General features: G+C 38.9%; 1 protein-coding gene across 7 annotated transcripts in view; it reads right to left on the bottom strand.

Moving 5' to 3' along the window:
* Nucleotides 1-245: 245 nt before the first annotated feature.
* The window catches only part of mib1 (MIB E3 ubiquitin protein ligase 1), a 54701-nt gene continuing 36796 nt past the window's right edge, over nucleotides 246-18150 (bottom strand). For 2 of the 7 annotated variants that reach the window (XM_026206777.1, XM_026206778.1), the window contains exons 13-22: nucleotides 14389-14521; nucleotides 13236-13322; nucleotides 12622-12780; nucleotides 8555-8736; nucleotides 8184-8373; nucleotides 8021-8099; nucleotides 6092-6211; nucleotides 4066-4224; nucleotides 3590-3690; nucleotides 246-1943 (exon numbers count right to left, since the gene is read on the bottom strand). In XM_026206777.1, coding sequence (XP_026062562.1) covers nucleotides 1803-1943; nucleotides 3590-3690; nucleotides 4066-4224; nucleotides 6092-6211; nucleotides 8021-8099; nucleotides 8184-8373; nucleotides 8555-8736; nucleotides 12622-12780; nucleotides 13236-13322; nucleotides 14389-14521 — 1351 coding nt within the window. In that variant the 3' untranslated portion in view covers nucleotides 246-1802. The remainder of the gene's footprint in view (nucleotides 1944-3589; nucleotides 3691-4065; nucleotides 4225-6091; nucleotides 6212-8020; nucleotides 8100-8183; nucleotides 8374-8554; nucleotides 8737-12621; nucleotides 12781-13235; nucleotides 13323-14388; nucleotides 14522-18150) is intronic. The other 5 variants (XM_026206780.1, XM_026206782.1, XM_026206783.1 and 2 more) reach the window with 3 other exon arrangements.

Genomic DNA, 18150 nt, shown 5'->3' with positions numbered 1-18150 from the left:
GAGTTTTATCTTCTAATGATTTCAAACATGACCACATTTCCTCATTTAGTCCAATTGGATTATTTCAAATGCACAAGACCCTAGTCGACAGACTACCTTTCATTATTCTATTCTGTTGTGAAGGATCGTCTCAGGGAATTGCAAAAATATCTTATCAGGAAAACCCAACATGAAGTTCTGGATTCTTCATTTTGATCATTTGAAGTGACTCGAGTCTTGAAACAAAAAGGCATAAAGTACTTCACTCCATTTTGTAAGATCTTTATTCGGCAATGCATTTTCAAAGCAAATTGCAATACAGGGCAAAAAGAATTTCTCCTATGATAAACGTTGCACATCATACATTAAACATTTATTCAATAACAAAAGAAAAAAATGTGTTTCTTAAACCAGGGCAGTTCTTTGCATACTGAAAATAAGGTACAAAACAGACTGTTTGAGTAACCATGACAATACAAGTCTACCATTAAGGTATATTAGTGCATCTAGTTTTTAATGCTAAAATGATCACAAGAAGACTAATACTGGAAAAGAAAGACCATAAAATATGTGAGATACAAATCTTTAAAAGGTAAAGTATGAAACTACTTTTGCTTCCAGTAAAAATGTTGAGTCACACTGAAATGAAACAACTGTAGATGTAACTTTAGACCTCCTCCATGATGGGAACGGGCTACAGAAAAAAAAAAAAAAAGAAAAAAAAAATTGTCAAATTGCTCACGAAAGACTATTTTGATGAACAGTCCTCAACTGCAAATTCTTTTTGGTCAGGTGTTCATGAGCAAGGCCCCATTTAACAACTACAGCTAACAGGTGCATTCCAATTCTTTAAAATTTAGAAGAAAAAGGACAAAATACATAAATTAACTAGTATGGTAAAGATAAACAGCACCTTTTTCCCAAAAGGTAATGAAATGTTTTCATGTTCTTGGAAGAATGGCACAAGACCAGCAATTTCTATTCAGATATTTTTTGCATTAAATATCTGGCAAGACAATATGGTGCATAAAGTAAAAGTAGGACTGCTGGAGAACAATCCAATAATGTTGGTTGTATAATAAATGAATATCCTTTTAAAGACAAGGATCATTTGCATCTGCATTGATCAGATGACGAGCCGATCAACATGGGTGTCACAATAATACTCAGTGTACATACTGTAGTACATCAGCAATTCAAGAGAGGAACATGCAACGTTATACTAACAGTACTGCTAAAAGGTGAATTTTTTATTTCACTCGTTGAGCACGACAAACTTTCTTCTGCCAGTAAATGCAGATGCTTTACATTTACACTTGAACATTTAAAACTGAATGCTACTTCACACAGAATCAGATTTTAAAACAAATTTCCAAAGATTTAGTGGGACAGAGTTGGGTCATGTTCTACATCTCGCCATGCTGTATCATAACTGTAGACACAACTGTTTGCATCAGGATATATGAGCATAATACACTGACATAATAAAAGATGAAACATTAGCAGACCCTGACTATGCCAGTTCATGTCTTACAGGTGTTGCTGAACTGCTTGAGGCAGAAAAAAGTGGGCACTTGCATGAACAAAATGCCAAGATGGAGTAGTTAAGCAAGATTCTTCCTCTTCTTGTTGAACATAATCCAAGAAAACTGAAGTTAACTGAACAAATATCGAGCCTAAAAGATCAAATAAAGATGATATAACACTGATGAATCTTAGCTTAGCGTGGACACAGAGAGCCTTGCGGATACAGGAAAGGTGCTTATGAGAGCAGCAGCACACTCTGTGGCTGGAAAACAGGGATGTTGCCATGGCCCGGCGCTCTAGTAAAGTAGGATGCGACGTTCGATGGCCTTGCGGCAAATGGGGCACTCGCTCATTCTGTCTCCACAGAGCTGACAAGTGCCATGACCGCACATGAAGATCATATTCTTTATGCGATCCAGACACACGGGGCACATAGTCTGAGTGGAAGGCAAACATGTTAAATGAGCAATTACCGCATAAAACTGAATATGCCAAAAAACTATTAGAATTAGGGGTTTGCTTTAGTAAGACAGTAAATTGATTTGATTCAAGAAAATTCAGAAAATTTTAATTCAATAGGTCAGTCTAACAGTACTACTGAAATAACATATAATATGGAAATAGAAAACACTGAATAGCCTTCACTTTAATCAATTAAACAACCACTGATTCTTATTAAACTGCAATTGATCGCCTTTTGTTTGATTAATGTTAAAGGGTTAGTTCAGCCAAAAATCTAAATTATGTCATTAATGACTCACTCTCATGTCGTTTCAAACCAGTGAGACCTCATCTTTGGAACACAGTTTATGATATTTTAGATTTAGTCCAAGAGCTCTCAGTCCCTCCATTGAAACTGTGTGTACGGTATACTGTACATGTCCAGAAAGGTAAGAAAAACATCTTCAAAGTAGTCCATGTGACATCAGAGGGTCCGTTAGGATTTTTTGAAGCATCGGAAATACATTTTGGTCCAAAAATAGCAAAAACTACAACTTTTTTCGGCATTGTCTTCTCTTCCGTGTCTGTTGTGAGCGAGTTAAAAACACAGCTGTTTAGTGATAACCAGTTCACCAGTGGGGAGTGTGTCAGTTCGGATCTTCTTGAACTAGTTCACCAAATCGAACAGAATCATTTGTAATGGTTCGCGTCTCCAAGCATTAATCCACAAATGACTTAAGTTGTTAACTTTTTTTAATGTGGCTGACACTTCCTCTGAGTTCAAACAAACCAATATCCCGGTGTTCATCTTCAGTTCTCTCTTCACATCAGTTCAGTCAGTGTACTGTTTGAGTACATGAATTAGTCCGGGATATTGGTTTGTTTTAACTCAGAGGGAGTGTCAGCCACATTAAAAAACTCAACAGCTTAAATCATTTGTGGATTAATGCATATTGGAGACACGAACCATTTAAAATGATTCAGTTCACAACAGACCCGGAAGAGAAGACAATGCTGAATAAAGTCGTAGTTTTTGCTATTTTTGGACCAAAATTTATTTTTGATGCTTCAAAAAATTCTAACTGACGCTCTGATGTCACATGGACTACTTTGAAGATGTTTTTATTAGCTTTCCGGACATGGACAGTATACCATACACACAGTTTCAATGGAGGGACTGAGAGCTCTCGGACTAAATCTAAAATATCTTAAACTGTGTTCCGAAGATGAACAGAGGTCTTAAGGGTTTGGAACGACACGAGAAGTCATTTATGACATAATTTAGATTTATGGGTGAACTAATCCTTTAAGAACATATAGTAGGCAGCAGCAGGTATATTAGGCTACTGTCACTTTAAGACCTAATGGATATTTAAGACTTAACCAACTGTGTGAATACTTACACAGTAATAATTTTAAGGTGCTGCACTCATCTCTATTAATTTGTGCATGTTACTAATGATCATATATTTAAAAATATTTAATAAATAATTACAGAAATGCGATTCATTCCATTTTTAGAATTTTGAATAATTATTGACCTTAAAACAATTATGTAAAAATCACATCCATGCAAACATATCATGAGAATTTGAAATTCCAGGGAATCGTTACACCTCTACATATAAACTGCAATGCTCACCTGCTCTTTGATATCCTGCAGCTGCTGCTGTAGCTTCTGTACATCTGCATTGACATTAGTGTTGTCTTTATCCCGCTGCATGGCAGGGATATTTCCGCTGGCTGAAAGGCAAAGCAGAGAGCACTGAGAAAAGTATCTCCAGTTCGATAGCCATTCATGCAGTCAGTGAATTTGGAGCCCTGGGCCTTCTAACTCGTCAAATATTTACAGAGGAATTACTTGATGATTCTAGACGTTCTGTGCCTGTTCTGACACATAACATGGTTTATATGGGGAACCCTGTTGCGGAATCAACACGCAGCACTGAATCGCAGCAGGCCACAAGCAGGCCTATAGTCACACTTGATGGCCTCTCCTATTTGTGTAGTGCAGGCCAGAGAATGACGTATGCTGGGGTGGAGATATGGACTTTAAGCCCATAGGAGCAGGAAGGAGTTGAGGCAGAAAGAACTTGGGGTGAGGAATAGAATACTTACACCAACTTAGTGCCAGATTGTTGGGCTGGAGAAGATCCTGCGACCCCCCTGCCACAGAGTTAGAGCTCCCTGCTGAGAAGCAACCAGTCACATTGTTATGTAATGCATGCACCCCTGCTGTTGGCTTGGGGGTCAATCCAGTCTGGTCTGTGGCATATTCTAGTTATAAATATTATTAAGAGGGAGCAAAGGGAAGAGCAAGTTAATGTAAGTTTTTGACATAGCTGTTGTGGAAGGGAGGCCTTGTTCAACAAGGTATCCATGAATAACAGCTGCAGAAGTGACGACTTTTAAGTAGGGATGCACTGATATTAAAATTCTGGCTCATATTAATAAGCCCACAAATACATTACATTAGATTATTCATTTAGCTGATGCTTTTATCCAAAGTGACTTACAATTGCTATATACATCAGAGGTCACATGCCTCTGGAGCAACTAGGGGTTAAGTGTCTTGCTCAGGGACACATTGGTGTCTCACAGTGGATTTGAACCCGGGTCTCTCACACCAAAAGCATGTGTGCCATCAACACCCTCCCTATACGTATCTATTACATACAGTTTTGAAATTTAAAAATCTCCAATAACCGCCAATAAGCAATATGGTATTAATATAGCGTGCATCCCTAATTTGACAGTTTTCCTTCAGTGAAAAAACATTTAAAAAAAAAACATTTACAGCAAAGGTTTTAGAGGCCGCAAGTGTTGAGAGGCCTGAAATGGAGATTTTTATGATGGATTAGTATGAAAGAAGACGACAGACTGGTTAATTTTAAGCCCGACAAGTTGGGAAAAAATTAGATGGATATTCACTAAGGGGGAAATTTATGGCGGCATAGTGAGAGACATTTCTTGGCCTCAGGGGTCGGCTAACAAGACTGGATCATTTCCACTAGGTCATTTAACAGTCCCCCAATCTTATTTTCCAAAAATGATGTACAATCTGTCTGACAGCATCATTAGTGGATGTTTCCTGTGTTCATATTCAAGTTCTCCTCCATGGAACTAAAGTTCTAGGTCCATGTGATTGACCACAGCCTTCAGATGCCAGTTTATCACGTCCTCTTTCAGAGTGAGGAGCCTCTTGTATTGTGGGTACTAAAGTGCTTTAAAGTGACCGAAGCAGAAGAGAATCCCATCTATGGTGGCATTTCTCTCTCATTGCTCCGTCTACATGGAGAAAGAGGGGGGAGTGTGTTAGGTCTACACGGGATGCTGCTTTGGTTTTGTGTGTGTGGAAAAGTGGCGCCTTACAACAAACAGAGCTCAGGCACTAAAGACAGACTGAGATAAGAGCTAAAGGCTACATTCCTCTGTTGACTGGACCGAGTGTGAGTGTGTGTGTGTTTGTGTGGATCAGCATGTCTGTAGGTCAGCAGAGATGTCAGCGTGGATGGATGTGTTAGACATCTAAGCGAGGCTAAAAAGAAACAGATCCTCCTCTCTATAAATAAACACTGTAAAAAAAAAAAAAAAAGTGAACTTACACCAGTATCCCTTTGAACTCAAACTAAACCAACATAAAGAACATAGGCAGTGTCATGATCACATACAAAAGGAACGATGTTGTAACAGAGCGGTGAATCACAACTCAAAATAACATGGGACTAAAAGAAATCTTGGATAGCCCCTTTTACGTGTCCAATTATAGAAATATTAGATGTGTTCTGTGAAATATGAACTCCGGAATTCATTTTCACTCGTCTGTGTGTGGAGTGAGATCCTAAAAATCCTTATAACTTGTAATGCATGTTAAGAAGACATTCCAGAGCAGTTAGAAAGCTCATTCCAGGGTGTTGATATTATGCATTAAGAGGAGGGGCTACATGTCTGATTTGAGTCATGAAAACACATTTGGGAAATAACAGATTAGTCATAACAATGGGGAGGGAAAAGTGCATGGGCAATAGAAACAGAGAAGCACCAACTAAAGCCAACATAAATATTAGACATGAGAGACATGAGAACCAAGGCAGAGAGAGGAAAGAGAAATTAAAAAAACGGGAACGTGTGGAAGTTCACTCACTAAGGTCCTCATCATCAGTGGCATCCTCCATACCTTTCCCTCCACAGCACATAACGAAAGGAGTGCGGCGCTCCACCACGGCCCGACACTGTACACACTTTTTCATCAGGCTGGCACAGTCTGCAGGAACACACACATATGCAAACACACGAGGTACAGTGTTAACTTCTAATCCTATATCTGTCTCCTCTATATATATATATATATATATATATATAGACTTTATAGACTTTATATATATATATATAATATATATATATATATATGATATATATATCCTATATCTGTCTCCTCTATATATATATATATATATATATAGACTTTATAGACTTTATATATATATATATATAACTTTTATATATATATATATATATATATATATATATATATATATATATATATATATATATATATATATATATATATATACACACACACACACACACACACACACACACACACACACACACACCGTATTTTCCGGACTATAAGTCACACTTTTTTCATAGTTTGTCAGGTCCTGCGACTTATAGTCAGGTGCGACTTATTTATCAAAATTAATTTGACATGAACCAAGAGTAATGAACCGAGAGAAAACATTACCGTCTCCAGCCGCGAGAGGGCGCTCTATGATGCTCATTGATCCTGTAGTCTACACTAAGCAGCACAGAGCGCCCTCTCACGGCTGGAGACGGTAATGTTTTCTCTTGGTTCTTGGTTCGAAATAAATGCGACTTAGTCCAGTGCGACTTATAGTCCGAAAAACACGGTATATGTATATATATATATATATATATATATATATATATATATATATATATATATATGTATTTGAGTCGCATCTGGCACTGAAGTGAAGTTAAAACGCGCGTCTGAACCATCTCCGGTTTGATGAGGTCATACGTTCTGTTTAAATAAGTGATGGTTCTTGACAGGGGGATGGGTGTTAAAGAATTGTGCTATTAGAAAGATGTTTTCACTGTTATAGTTTTTATTAAAAACCATGGCTATATAGCTGATAAAACTGTCTAGTGCTCTTTCGAATGTCTTTAGGATGATTTGTGAAAATGTAACTACTGAATACTGAATGACATGGCATACACTTCATCACTTCATCATATTTCACTTCATTCTGTAACCTACTTGTTCTACTGATCCGTGTACTAGTGTCAAATGCTATTGTTTTTGACAGCGTTGATAATGTTTCTGACAGATAATATGAAGACTTTAAATTTTTTTTGGTTTGCCCTATTGAACGTGGTGTCCTGTTATCAATAATCTTGTCATGGGCTTTTTTAATTATTGTCAGTTTAAGTGCCGGCAATGCAGTGTTGCCAGATATTGGCATTAAAAAAAGTTGTATTATTTCAAATATATTGCTGACCCTAAACTTCAGCTTTGTAACTACTGTAAATGCACCAAACATACATGATTTTCAAATGCCACTGGCTCAGTTAACATATATAGCATAGTGATAATAGCAGTGTAGATCTTATTTGCATTTTCAGTGATATTATAAATAGAACAATGATTTGTTTTTTAACTTTAATATCACCATTAAGGAAATACAACAAATACTATCATCATTTATGTATACATCTGAAAAATCGTTTTCTGTTTTCATTTTACGTAATAAAAATGATATAATCTTGCGTTACAACAATACTAATTTTGCTTATATGTCAAAAAATATTCTAACAATTATTAAAACGGTCCTATAGAGACACATATGACCAGGTCATGCTCTACACAATTTTAAGAGATTCACCCATATTTAAGTCATCCAGAGTGTGAACACCTAGATGTCAGAATCTGTATCAGTCATGTGATGTGTGATATTCTCACAAGCTAGATGACAGAAAGAGCATTTTTGGCTGGATGAGAGACACTCACATGGGGTGATGAGAGAAGAGGTGTGGTGTGACTTACTCTCACAGGCGCACATGTGACCACAGGGTTGGAAAAGCACAGCTGCCTTTTTATCAGAGCAAACCACACACTCCTCAATCTGTGAATGAGAAAAAGAAGTTTTCACTACGACACATGAGAATATATGCATGGCCAATGAAACTAGTGAGGTGGGTTTCTGTACCTTGGTTCTGGACTGGACCTGTTCCTTACAAATGAGACACTTCTTGACACGAGGCGAGCAGAGAGAGCAGGTAGATATATGACCGCAGGGGCCAAAAAGCGTGTCCCTTTTCATATCCGAGCACACCATGCATTCCTCTAGAGTCTCATTATTACTGTTTAAAGACGGGCTACGGGAGCCAACCTGCCCACTGAGTACAAGAGAGGAAGATGGGGAGAGAACAAAATCATTAAGATATACAGAGATAGAAAATTAACGTGTGAATAGCAAAAATAATAATTAATAAATAGCAGGAAACACATCAAGTCAATTTCAAATGTCTGTAGTACAAGCTTCAATAGATGCCCTACTGTTTGGGCAGATGTGCATACCTAGTCTTGTCTTTGTGGCATTTAGCAAGGGCCTTGCAGAGGCTGGGGTCGGGGCACAGGTCCAGAGGAGACTGGCCCTTCTTGTTACGGATGGTGAGCTCAGCTCCATTGGCCGCCAGGAAGCAAGCAATAGAAGCTGCACTCTTCTTCTCAGCCCCTTGAGTGCCCAATCCCATAATTAACTGTGAAGATTCACCACAAAAACAGTCAAATACACCAAATTAATACAGATTATCAATGAAAGCCACAATTACCCATGTTGAAGTTTAATTAATTATGCAATATATATATATAAGGCTAGTTAAAATAGTCCCTATCATCAGACCACTACCATATCTAATGAAAGTGTTTGATTTCTACTTAACACACTGTTTTCGTTTCATCACCGGATGCAAATCTTTTGATTGAATCCTCAGAGATTTATACCCTTCCATCGAAATCCTACGCAATCAAAACTTTGATGCTTTGAATTGTTGAAGCCATATAGTAAACATAATCTGTATTAATTGAGCAGTTTAATCCAGGACTTCTGAAGAGACATGATTGTTTTATATAATGAGCGGTTTTCATTTAGGCCTTTATTCACATAAATACACTGATCACTGCACATACGCAGAGCTCATCAAATATGGTAGTACTTGCTTTACGTGCAACAACAGATCTACTTGGGTGCTTGCAGAACACGAGGAGACAAACTTAATTTGTTCTCATGCACAGGCACATTTGAGTTCAAAAGCAATCATGTCTCTTCGGAAGACTTTGATTAAACTGCAACATTTACAGTGATGCTTGTCTTAATAAACATGACTAAAATAATCATTAATTGACTTTTGTGTAAAGAAACACAAGAGCCCATGATGTAATGTTGGTATAACAGTATAATCTGTAGTGATGAAATGCTATAGACCTAAATGAGCTAATACCTAATGTGGGCATACTGATTACTTCATTGGAGTGTTTTAAATGGACGCGCCAACTCTCCATCTGCTGCATGTGGTAAGTGTGATGGCTTGATAGGGAGAGAGATTTGCCACACTGTTTGTGTTAATAAATGGCTGACTGCTGGCCTGGAAGCAGCCTCCTGTCACACAACGCTTGATTTACGACAAGCGTGGAGGGGCGATGATGTGAACTTGCAGGGCTGGGGTCAGGAGTAAGAGCAGCTACAAAGGCTGTAAAAGATAGGGTGCACGGGACAGCGATCGTCAGTCCGTCTGGTGTCAGACGTTATGGTAAGAGTTTCTGACAGCTGATCCAGAGTATATTGATAGCATAATGTGCTAATGAAGATAAAGAAAGGCTGTGGGGATGGGAGGTCCCAGATAAGTGTTATGAAACTCCTAAGAAACAATGGCACTGATGGAAAGGATTCAAGTATAACACCAGCTACAGATCAGTTGTTCTGATTTGATCCGTTAACTGTTCCATGTTTGAAGGGTTTACATATATACCCCCGTCCCTCATTTTTATGATCTTTCTACCAAAAAAAACAACAAAAAAAAACAAAAAAAAAAAAACAAAACAAAACACAAACATTCACACAATTATATGTCGTGGCCTAATGGTTAGAGAGTTTGACTCCTAACCCTAAGGTTGTGGGTTCAAGTCTCGGGCCAGCAATACCACGACTTGACAAAGGCACTGAACCACCAACTGCTCCCGGGCGTCGCAGCATAAAGGACTGCCCACTGCTCTGGGTGTGTGTGTTCATAGTGTGTGTTTGTTCACTGCTGTGTGTGTGCACTTTGGATGGGTCACCATACTTGGCAGTATGTCAATTTTTACAGTTAACTGGTTATATTTTCTGTGAAGCTGTTGATCTGATTTATAATCTGTACACAGTGGTTAACAGCTCAACTGAAAGTGAAATGATCAGTCAGATTCAGTCTGTTCCTCATACAAGGTAAGGCTTTAGAAAACCTGGGAGTCATAGACTACTTTTAAACTACTGGTCATTAGTGTTGGCGATATGCTAAATTTTCTTATTGTCCTATCGTCGGCCTGTGAGATCGCCGATACACACACCACAGCTAGCTTTGCTTACTGATGCTTACTCAATACAGAGTCACAAGTGGGATCATTTACCTGAGAACATGGTATTAATTGCATTTTAAACCTGCTCTGATAGAGTTCTTAGGCTTGGTAATTTGACTGTAAATGTCTTGATAAGGCTGCTGTTTGCCAAAGCTGTCTTCTTTCTGCTTTCTCTCCTCCCTACTAAATTTTCCACAAATATATGCAATCCCAAGAAAGGCGATGGTATAATCAGTGGAGAATGTCTCTCCAGAAAGATTGTGCAGTATATAGGACACTGGACTGCAGTGGAACTGTGGCTCATTGGGCAAGTTACTCATGTGACAGCAGGGAAATGGCTCTTAAAGCGGAGTATGATCTATCATTGTTAACACACGTTCGAGCCTGAAAAAAGCACTCACATTTTCAGAGTATCTCCACTGTCTCAGTGTTTTACTACTTGTTACTTACAGCTCTTTTTTTTGGTATCTGTGTCATTGTTTGACTTAAATGTTCAAATTTTTTGGGTGGTGTGAAAATGGTTTTGCACATTCAGGAAACTGCAGTCAAGTGGTCTGGAATAGGGTTAAAGGGTTAGTTCACCCAAATATTAAAATTATGTTATTAATGATTTAACCCTCATTTCGTTCCAAACCCGTAAGACCTCCGTTCATCTTCGGAACAAGATGATATTTTAGATTTAGTCAGAGAGCGTTCTGTCCCTCCATTGAAAATGTATGTACGGTATACTGTTCATGGTTAGAAAGCTAATAATAAATACATCTTCAAAGTAGTCCATGTGACATCAGAGGGTCAGTTAGAATTTTTTGATGAATCGAAAATTCATTTTGGTCCAAAAATAGCAAAAACGATGACTTTATTCAGCATTGCCTTCTCTTCCAGGTCTGTTGTGAGCGCATTCACAGCACTGCAGTTTAGTGTTATCCGGATTGCGAACGAATCACTCGATGTAACCGGATCTTCTTGAACCAGTTCACCAAATCTAACTGAATCAGTAGAAATGGTTCGAGGCTCCAATAAGCATTAATCCACAAATGACTTAAGCTGTTAACTTTTTTAATGTGGCTGACACTCCCTCTGAGTTAAAACAAACCAATATCCCGGAGTAATTCATGTACTCAAACAGTACACTGACTGAACTGATGTGAAGAGAGAACTGAAGATGAACACCGAGCCGAGCCAGATAACGAACGAAAGATTGACTCGTTCTCGAGTCAAGAACTGTTTCTGTCAGACGCGTCTGATTCAAAACCGAGGAGCTGATGATACTGCGCATGCGTGATTCAGCGTGAAGCAAACCGGCACACATAGCGCACATAGAGTGTAAACCACATTAAAAAAGTTAACAGCTTAAATCATTTGTGGATTAATTCTTATTGGATACGCGAACAGTTTCAAACGATTCAGTTCGATTTGGTGAAATGGTTCAAGAAGATCCGGTTAAATCAAATGATTCGTTTGCGAACCTTTCTGGACATGGACAGTATACCGTACATACATTTTTCAATGCAGGGACAGAAAGCTCTCAAACTAAATCTAAAATATCTTAAACTGATTTCCGAAAATGAACGGAGGTCTTACGGGTTTGGAACAACATGAGGGTGAGCTATTAATGACATAATTTTAATATTTGGGTGAACTAACCCTTTAATGCTCATGATCACACTTAGGTCTCTGAGTAAATCATGTTTCATAAAATTAAAATGTTTGTTGCATGGAACGGTAGTTGGATGTTTCCTTTAGGATGCTTAAACTGCAGAGATGTATACAGCATGACAATGCATCTGTAGGGTCCTATGATTTCCGTGACGCTAAAAGTGTGGAGAGGATCATGGCATCATATCATTATAAAAAAACTTTACTTTTTTTATTAAAACAAATTATTTAAACTAGTAAACTGTTTCTGTGATCAATCCAGTATTTGTGACTGCAACTGCTTTTGCGATATTTGCGAAGTGTTTACTGCATGACATTGTTAACTTCAAGCTGTTATTGAGAACACTTGTACTGTTCATATACTTCTCTGTACATACTGTATTTTTGGAGGGCTCCCAGGGCTCAACTTTGCTGACGTCCTGCATGTCCTGAAGTTGGCGGAGCTGGGACAGAGTGTGGTGACGCAGGGCCTCGTGCAGTGGCGTGTCTCCGTCCTTGTCTTGCACGTCCAACTTTGCCTCAGCTCGCACCAAGAGCTGGACAGAAACAGAGGATGGAATTTAACCAGTGTGTTCTCATGCATTTATATGAAAAAAAAAATAACACAAAGTGTAATGTGTGTGACACAATATGCAGGTTTGTTTGGTTATTACTTGAGAATCCTTCTCAATTGACTATGCCAAGAGTTGCATTGCTCTTATATGACCACAAGATGGTGGTTTAGCTCCCACTGATTCCCCTTTTCCACCCCCGCTTCCCATACCTCGTGGCGTAGTCCAGATTGCTCAGGACTAAATTAATTCAGTTGGAGGGGATTAATCTGCAGAAGTCAGTGCATTTAAATCTTTAGCTAAAGCACTTAGCTACATTGCTTCATCAATGCGTTTGTGTTAAGTACAAAACCAGAACACTTGGTGAGGGGTGGTACTGCAGATGTAAAACACTGAAAAGAAATGAGAAAAAAAAAACAGGGGAAGAAAGAACCACTCACTCGCACTATCTGTGTGTGCTGACGTTCTACAGCAAGGTGCAGTGCCGTCTGCTGGTTAACGTTCTGTATGTCCAAATTGGCACTTCCCTATGGAAAAAGCAACACAGAGAAAGAATAAATGCTTTTGACTTCAGCCACTGTTATATTTACATTTTTATAGATACATGATATAATGCCTTACAAAGGATCACAAAAAAGTGATTGTGAGTATTTACATATCACAAAAATTTTTGTTTGTAACTGAGGTTCAGTTAAAGTCAGTGCAAAGTCTCTCTTCAACTACTGAAAATAAATCGCTGCTCATGAGCATGCCCTCTAGCCCCATAGGTTGTGTTAGGAAATGGGAGCTAATGGTGATTTGTATTCAGATATTCCCTGACTGAAACCCCATAGCAACATCTCTCTGCACTACTGCAGTGCAGCTCTATTGTGGTTCGTAGGCTGAGGCTTAAGTCGCTGGTGTGAACCTTTTCTTTGTCTCTCCCTCTCTTCCATCATGACAGGTAGTTGACAAAGGGCTGCCCTGAGCCAGTGCACCATTCTCACAACTCTGCTGGAATGTTGCAATAACGATGTTACTGTGCCGCGACATAATGCTGAGCAACAGTAGTGTGTGAAGGCAATGCACTGAACCAGTTTGGCCAAATTTGCATTAGCAGAACAGAAGTATCCTGCATGTTTTAAACCGTTCAGCTCGGGACCACTGTGTTCTTGCAATGCATTGCATCCTATTTGCATTGAATTAAACTAGCCCCACCCAACAGTTAGTTAAAGTGTAATGACGGGAAATGCCACTTATTTGGATTTCTACTTCCTAAAATTCAAATGTGAATTCCCCTTCAAAATTCAATAAAGAGTTGTATATAATTTGTATATAATTTTGTTTTAAAGGGTTATCTATATGAAACATCCCCAAATAACATTCTATTCTCTACCTTAAGGCTCATTGTGACTGTACAGTGCACCTAGTACAATGAAAGCTGGGCTACTTTCTCAGCTCTTCTGGGTGCCTCATGACATAAACTGCACCAATTATCCACCTGAATTATTATCTGCACAGGCACTTGATTCTTTCACCATTCTAGTGGACTGAATAACCTGCAGGAGTACTTCTGTGGTTTAATGTGTGAGTGTGCATGTTGGAACTGCTGACCTGGTGGACTAGGAGCTCTGCCACCTCCACGTGGTTGTTGAGGGCAGCCAGGTGAAGTGCGGTGTAACCATCATCCTTTTTCTCATCCACTATCCATGGTCGTGGCAGTTTGGAGAGCAGCACACGCATGGCACTGCAAAACAAATATGAGAATACAAATTTCAGCAACTGAAAAGATGAACTAATAAACATTTAATAACCGAGCAGGCTTATAAAAAATTGGTGAGGCTATGAAAATCACATGAAGGCCACTGAAATCAAGGAAGTAAAAGAAACACTAGAGTACTAAATAAGGGTAACGCGGTAATAGAGCAATAAAGGGTAAAAGAGCAATTGAACAAAATTTTTAAATCGAGATCTGATTTGTAGTGTGAGAGCGCATGGCTTTTCAACAGATTATTCTTGTTGAACGCTGACTTGATGTCTACAAAAATCGAAAAAATTACAGTACATTGATCAATTAGCTACATACTGGCTGCTTTATCGGTCCAGTATATTGAGTAGTGAAAATGAACATTTTAAATAAATGCACATGAATGTAAACATGTATAAAGCAGATACAATGAAGACCACAGAGCCCTAGTGATAGGGCTGCACGATTTTGGGGGGAAAATGACATTATTTTTCTGCGATATATATTGCGATATTAAATCTAATGTAATTTTTTCTTACAAACAAAAATGGGGTGAGCACACTTACATTCTCATTTTAAATGATTTAAACATCGACAGCATTGTGTCAATTGATTAATAAGCGCTCTCTCTCTCGCATGCTCTCTCTCTCGCGCTCTCTCTCTCTCTGCGCTCTCTCTCTCTTGCGCGCTCTCTCTCTTGCGCGCTCTCTCTGCCCTGTTAAACTTGCATGTGTTTTTGTCAATGATAAACTTTCACTCTATGATGGTTAAGCTGTGCAATTAATCCGCGAATCACATTCGTCAAGGGCCGGGGAGCAGCTGCCCCGTACAGTTAATGAATAACGGATCAACTACTACAGCCTACATCGCACATCCTGCGATGTGACTATCGTGGATTCGTAGATCGCGATATCGATGCTTAAACGACACATCGTGCAGCCCTACCTAGTGACATCAAAAGGGCCTAGCCACCCATTCAAACCCCAGGAAAACTGACATACCCAAGCTATCTCATCAGTTCATGAGGAATCAATGAAATATCACTTTACGTAGTGCTGATCTGGGTATTAACTGTACTCAAGAAGAAATGCAGGGTTAGTATTCTCAAATGTTTTTAAGTGTTAAGGGTGTTAAACTATCAGTGGTAAAATGAGCAGAAATAAATGAGGATGCATCTAAAGGATGAGAGAGGAAAAAAAATAATTATGAATGTAATTTCAGAGATGAGGTGGATTTGTGGAAGCCTCATAAGGGCTGCTTTTTGCTGCAGGGTGGATTCTGGTAAACCCAAAGCCAGTCTCTAGTTACTTAGGTAGTGACGAGAAAGAGCATCAGCTCAGTACACATTTGGAGCGCTGTGCAGCAAAGCAGCTCTACTGCAGTGCATACGGCATGCACACACGCACAGCCCAGTTACATCTTTACACCTGCACTGCTCATGGAGGCGTGTGGATATGAACCTTACATTATGTACAACTGATGCATAAATTCAAGAACATGTGATCATCAACAGAGTGAAGAAATTTAAAATGATCACACAAAGAACACCAAGGTTTCGATATATCCCGCAACACCCATGAACATCATTTAAACTGCACTGGTACAGACATCCACACTACAGGAAAGTAGTAGCCAATATAGAAAATGGTATGCCATTGGCATACAATACATTCTTGTATTGGCAAGAATGCGATAGATCAGTGGCAGTAAGGTGCTTGCATTGTGAGTGGCAAGTGTAGATTGACAGGCTGCCTGCCACGGTGGTGGAAATGGGCAGGCATTAATATTAATGCAGCTCGCTGGCACTACTGCATTGCAGTCAACTTTTTTTGTTGAGGCGGAGTTCAAACAACACTAAAAATATTAAATCTGTGGCTCAAACCCCTTGCAATTCCTTCCTGGAAATGATTTGTTCCACTGTGAGCAAAGGGTAACTGAGATGATGAATGTTTGTTATTGGTGGCACATCTTTATAGGGTCTCGATAATCAACTTAAAGTAGGTAAAAGTCTCCATGTAAGAAGCGAAGAACAAGGCTCTGAAGAAGCAATGAGGCTGAAGTAGCTGTATGAACATAGGGGCAAATGTAAAAGTGAAAGAGAGGTAAAGGCAGGCGAGAGAGGTAAGGTGAAGGAGAAGCAAGATGGAACTGGGTCACCCTGTGAGATACAAAGATCCCTCAGCAGCATGCAGACGAGGCCTGTTGTCTCTGGTAGCCACATGGTAATTTGTCACAGGCCTGAAGCTCACTGTTACTAGGAAGGAAAAGGCAAAAAACTACCTTACAGTAGTACAAAAGGAGTAGAGTTAAGCACTCCAATCTTTTCATGTAGCAAAGAGTGAAGCAACTATATTATAGACCTGGATAAGATAAAACCAGTCGACTCTGGGAACACAGGAATAAGCACCACGTTGTACGATCAAGACTCTTAAGTTGTGAAGTTAGCATGGTGTTCTTGTTATACACAATGGGTGAGAAAACTGACACTAAAGCACTATTCAGACGGGACTAGTTTTCTAAACTACGTTTGAGTTTCGATTCTTACTACCTGACGTCTGTGATTTTCATGTACCAATTCGGACGGGACTAACATCTCCGTGTTTATTACAGAGGTGGGAGGGTCTGATTTGTGCATCTGGGCGACAGAGATCAAGCGCTCTGTATGCGTGCATTGCATTCATTCAGAATGACTGCCTTAGTATTATTACACAATAAATACTAAATGGCTAGTATAACAAAACCATGTTAATGTGTGGTTCCTTTAGTTTAACTTGTTTTCCTTTTTTTTAATTAAATGTAATTAAAACATTATGTAACTGAGTACATAAATGAACGTGAGTAATTACCTGATGCTGATATTACAATAGCCGGTATTAACAGTTTACGCAATCTTGCTCTTGATTTTATTATTTGTATTATTTTTTTATTATTATTTATTGGCCACTAAGCAAATCTATCAAACATCCGCGCAGTAAAAGCATCTACGGTAATTCACGTTGGCCAAAAAACACAAGGAACACGTTGTGAAATAAAATATCACCAGCAATCACAGACATTCGCATTCGGACGGGATTAGTTTTCTCAGAGGATCACTGAGTTTGCTGAAAAACGGTAGGTAATTTGCTCTGGAATTATCACAGAGGTTGTGTGAGAAAAACACAGACGTGGCAGATTCGGACGGGATTATAATCACCAAGTTCGTCTGTGAAACGCAGATTTCTCTAATGACCCCCTGTAAAACTAGTCCCGTCCGAATAGGGCTAAAGCTCATAAAAATGAGCACTCCACACACATAAAAATTGAGTGTGGCTGTACAAGCGGAGTGATACATTTTTCCCGATCTTTATGTAAGCCATACCAAACATGATTATAATGAATAGCCTAATGTGTATAATAATGACAATGGATCTTGCTTGAAAGAATAAACAGAATGAACAATTGCTGAAGTGAGACTGAGTAATTGAAAATTAAGAACAATCAAGACTGAAAGTTAATCTGCATTCAGAGTGAAGAAGTGTTTGTTATTAAGTTCAGCTTGAATAATGCTTTCTGTAAAGTGACTTTCTTGCAACTTTGTCTTTATTGGACATATGGTTGTGATAAAATCCATTAGCATTAAAAGTGTGGTC

Source organism: Carassius auratus, chromosome 27, assembly GCF_003368295.1.
Source record: "Carassius auratus strain Wakin chromosome 27, ASM336829v1, whole genome shotgun sequence".
Taxonomy (NCBI): Eukaryota; Metazoa; Chordata; class Actinopteri; order Cypriniformes; family Cyprinidae; genus Carassius; species Carassius auratus.
This window is presented reverse-complemented; position numbering and strand designations above follow the sequence as displayed.